Source organism: Opisthorchis viverrini (assembly GCF_000715545.1).
Source record: "Opisthorchis viverrini unplaced genomic scaffold opera_v5_391, whole genome shotgun sequence".
Taxonomy (NCBI): Eukaryota; Metazoa; Platyhelminthes; class Trematoda; order Opisthorchiida; family Opisthorchiidae; genus Opisthorchis; species Opisthorchis viverrini.
In genome coordinates, this window is record NW_008752049.1 from 65,011 (window position 1) to 69,613 (window position 4,603).

At 42.6% G+C, this 4,603-nt stretch overlaps 1 protein-coding gene across 1 annotated transcript in view; it reads right to left on the reverse strand.

Moving 5' to 3' along the window:
• The window catches only part of T265_15222 (hypothetical protein), a gene marked incomplete at both ends in the record, with an annotated part of 55,280 nt that overhangs the window by 27,790 nt on the left and 22,887 nt on the right, over positions 1 to 4,603 (reverse strand). The window contains one exon of the mRNA XM_009177084.1: positions 2,480 to 2,562. Within this exon, the coding sequence (XP_009175348.1) occupies positions 2,480 to 2,562 (83 nt within the window). The remainder of the gene's footprint in view (positions 1 to 2,479; positions 2,563 to 4,603) is intronic.

Genomic DNA, 4,603 nt, shown 5'->3' on the forward strand with positions numbered 1-4,603 from the left:
TATTAACCGCGTACTCGTCGTACAGTGGTTGTAGCTGCCGCGGTTTCGTTCACCGATGATTTGGGGGGATGGCATTATATCCTGTCTAGTTACCTGTTAATCACACTGCTGATCAGCCATTCGTAGTCCGGATGCTGTGGGTTCTAATCTTTCTGAAGATTCTGGGGGTGAGTTCCCATAAGGAAAAAAACAGATGTACATTGATGTCTGGATTTTCCGCATAGGTGGAATTCAGCTACAGAATGAAATGTAAGTTGAAGTTTCCAAATCTCCTCATGTTGTCAACAGGGAAATTTCTGTCCGTTCCAAACATTCAACAACTGAATTCTGTTTTGATTGAAAATCATTCTTGGAAAGGTGAACATGTTGAATCACCTTCTGCCCTAAAAATGTCCGGGTGTAACAGTTATGGTAGAATGGAAGGATCAGAGCGAGAAACATCTAAGTTGGCGAAAGATGTCAGCAACAAACATACATGTTCCTACAAATACATTCATTTGCACAGAAGACTCCGCTGAATCTCTCCTTTATCATATTCTTCAACCGAATGTGCTGCGCAAAAGCCGCCGCATGTTTCAGTTCATACGATATTGGAAGTATCGCAGAATATTTACATATAGGAAACCACTGACGAGGTTGATAAAAACTCAGGGACTGTGCTTACATGATGAACCCCAAGAAGGTGAAAACGGTCGTGGTCTGTCAGAGTTTCCAGCAACCCCGCGAAAATAGACGTTCCTACGCGAGGGATGCAAATGACTTGTTGTCCAACGGGTTAACCAATCATTCCGTATCCATGTTTGCTATGCCGAGCGACGAATCACCTATCGGGGCTTCCCACCAAGTAATGCTTGTCAAGTGCTGGAGCCCAAATCTCGGCACAGGGACGAGACTCAGGTCAAGTATTTTCTTTTAGGCAGAGTAACCATGCTAGAACACTATGAACTGTTGAAAAGAAAACGATTTGTGTATACAAACGATGGGTGTATTTCCGTTAGAAGTACCGTACGAAGGGTGGTCGAGGCTCACTAACAACCCATTGTTGGTTTCACTCTATTTGGGATTGATTACATAACTAGGGGTAACCGAATTTCAATTAACACCTTTTCTTGTCTGGATGCCAAAGTTCAGATATGTTGAATAAATCACGACAGCAACTAATTTTGATAAATGAGTGGGTTTTCGAAATATGTACAATTTCGGAATCACGTCTAAACTATGAGCACCAGACAGAACAAAATTACTGGTGAGTTGTTGGCCATTTTCAGTCAATGCATCCACTGTAGGAATAAAAAACAATCCACCTTGAGGGTCGAGCCAAATGGATTGCGAATTGGTCGTTGAGGATCTCCATGCGCAACAGATCCATTCAACATCAGGTTGGCACCATCTCGCTGTGTGAGGTGATGATTCACTCAACTCTGACTAAAGCCAAATGGATTGCGAATCGGTCATTGAGGATCTCCATGCACAACAGATCCATTCAACATGAGGTTGGCATCATCTCGCTGCGTGAGGTGATGATTCACTCAACTCTGACTATAATTCTAACGTCGAAGTTGCTGACAAGAAGACCCAAGAGCAAATTGATCGTAGGGGAACTACCTACAAAAGAAAAGGCTTCGCACCGGTTCGATAGATGCTCTTTCATACGAGGACCATTGTACTTTCATCCTAACTAGCACTAAACAGAAGAAAACGAATCAGGAAGCTCCCTGCCAGGAGCCTGTTAACCTGTGCGGTCATCGCAAGAGCGGAGACCGGTCCATCCCCTCCTGGGGCACTTCATCCCTGGAGAGTGGACCTCAGGACATTATGTTCCCAAAACGCTATAAGCCGAGATAATGCATTCCTGAAACCAATTACCTCGTCTCGACACTACAGGTAAAAGATAGTTGCCTAAGTTCCCTTTTTCCGTTGGTAGTTTCGTAAATAGTACACCTGCAAAAATTCTGTACACGCACGTGAAGCACAACTGCATTTCATTTTATTACTATGGCTAATAACCGATTTCTGAGTACACAGTTATTCAAAGAAAAATGCGGAATGTATTTTGATATACTTATGTGACCATGCATGACCTTGTACAACGTAGAGAAAACCACCCATAAGTGAAACGAATTCGAAGTGCACTTTTCATACGCTGTAAGCCAACTGTGAAGCCTCTACGCCATCCAGTGATGGAATGAACAATGTTGAAATCAGTCAAAAGTTCGAAACGTCGAAAAGAGACGGAATTTTTGAATGACCCTCAGCAAGCACGTAGAAACCAGTCGTATCAACTTTTTGTGAATTTCAATGTTGACGTTACTTTGGTTTCATTCGTTTCGCTAAATAGACTGTGACCCAATGCTGGGAGAAATAACATGCAGACCAACAAAACACCTCTTGAATGTGGTTACATAAAAAACGACAACGTGATGGAAATAAGGACAAATGCATTCATACAAAACCATAATGAAACGAGGAACACACTAACCCCTGTGGTAAGGGACCCACAATCCTCACACCAAACCTCTGGTTCAACTGAGCAAAGTGAGATATTGTCGTGGCCAAAATAAGCTGGATAAAGGGAATTAATGACAGTTAGTTAGTATCACGAGAAGCACAACAACGGTGATAGATACTGGTAATTAATTGCCATAAAACGATCGAGGTACAAGAATTCGTGAGGAGCAAAAAGAGGGGTCGGGAATCATCAAGCAAAACTTCATGCTGATGGCAGTTAAACCTTGGGACAGCACGAAAACACGTTCAGACATCATGTTACGATGAGGCACCGTGCGTCTCTTGCAACCCCTTCCCAACATAAAAGCAACGTACAACGAGGAACAGACTTTAGCTGGCTAACCAGGCTAGGAAAGGACTGCATGCTGGCACCTCACATAAAAACCAACGTTATGCAGTGCAGTCCTTTTTGTCTGACTTAGCACACATTTGCAAATTCGTCCGAAAACTAACGAACAGTCAGATAATTGTTCCCACCGTTTCATGCTTCCCATGGACGAAGAGGAGGGTTTGAAGTTATTATGAGTGATAAGTGTAAGTCAGAAATCGTCCGTCTTGAAAAAGACGTTTAAATAAGCCTTTTGCCCTGAGGTTAGACCCATCGAGTAAATGCAACACAACTCGGTAATCTGATATTTAGGAAGGAACTCCATTCAACCTGTGTTTGTTTGTTTTCATAGAGGAAACTACTCACAAGTTTGCTGAAAACTCTTCTACAGCTCACGACCGGTTTCGCCCTTCCTGGGGCTCATCAGGTAGGCGCAGTCCCCGAGTTTCCGTTAACCTTATGTTCTACTTGGTTTTGTAGGTACACTGAAATTTTTAGGAACCTGAATACCAGTCAATGGACAAATAATCGCTTCCGAATACACACGACGCTCGTCGCATTTAGGCAGGTGCAGCCACAGTCCATCAGTGGCAGTTCATTCAAAAACCATGTGATAAAAGGGGTAAAATCAAAGCTATTTTGTCTGCATGAAGTCGAGCAAGCAGTACGGATGGAGGGAAGCTAATAAAACTCCGTGAAACGATTAGGTAGCATGAACAAACAACAAAAATGGGATAACGATAATTTATGTTTTCAATGGGATTTTAATTGGTGGTGTGAAATGCCCAGCACGACAGAGAACACAGAGTAGTGTTAGGGCGGCCGTTGGTTTGGCTTCCTAGGAGGCGTGCCCAATCGGGTTTGAAGAATGGAGAGGTAGAAATGAGCACTGCTTTCAACAAGCACGGAAGAATACAAAATACAGTCACCTAGCTCAGACCAATAAGCTAGGAGTAGATGAGTGTAGAATAGTTACCGGTGACTGAAAAGTCATACCAGAGCCGGAAGTATTCAAACAAGATTTAAAAAAACACAAGCTAATTTAAAGTGACTGACACATTGTCAAACAAACAGCATCAGGTACCAGACATCAACAGCACACTCACAGCATTCCAAATGAAGAACCCGGTGCGGCAGCTAGACTCCGTGGATGAATCATACATATGATATGTGGAATGATCACTACGAGATAGCTCTAATGGAACTGGTCATTGGGACGTAACTACAGTGAGTATATACCGTTTGAGAACTAATTCGAAAAAATACTAGGGGAGGCAATTTTTAAACAATTTAACACCCTAAACCATGCACGTAACAATAACTCCTGATCAAAATAAACTCAGTTAGAAACCACAAAGCAGTAGCTACATCGCTGCTCAGCATGAGGGTCATTCACATATCTAACGTATCAAACTTCATTGCGGTTGAAATGCTGCAGGGAAAGTAAATTATTTTGAAACAGCTCATTCTTGAGACAGCGGTGGTGCACTAGTTGAATCAGACAATCACCAAACCGCTATTCCCACACACCAGACGATTCATCCTACCAGACACACTGGAATCCTCCCTTGAAACTCCAAACTAACCAACAAATGACAATCTGTAAAATCCTTAGGATGGTTAGGTTGCTCCTGAGTCAGATAGGAAGCGTTTGTAGCAACAGACAAGAAAACACAGATAAATGATGCTGCATTTTGAGAACAACAAATAAAATACCTGAGTAGATTTCGGAATCTAACAATAAACAACGGAACCACATGCCGCCAA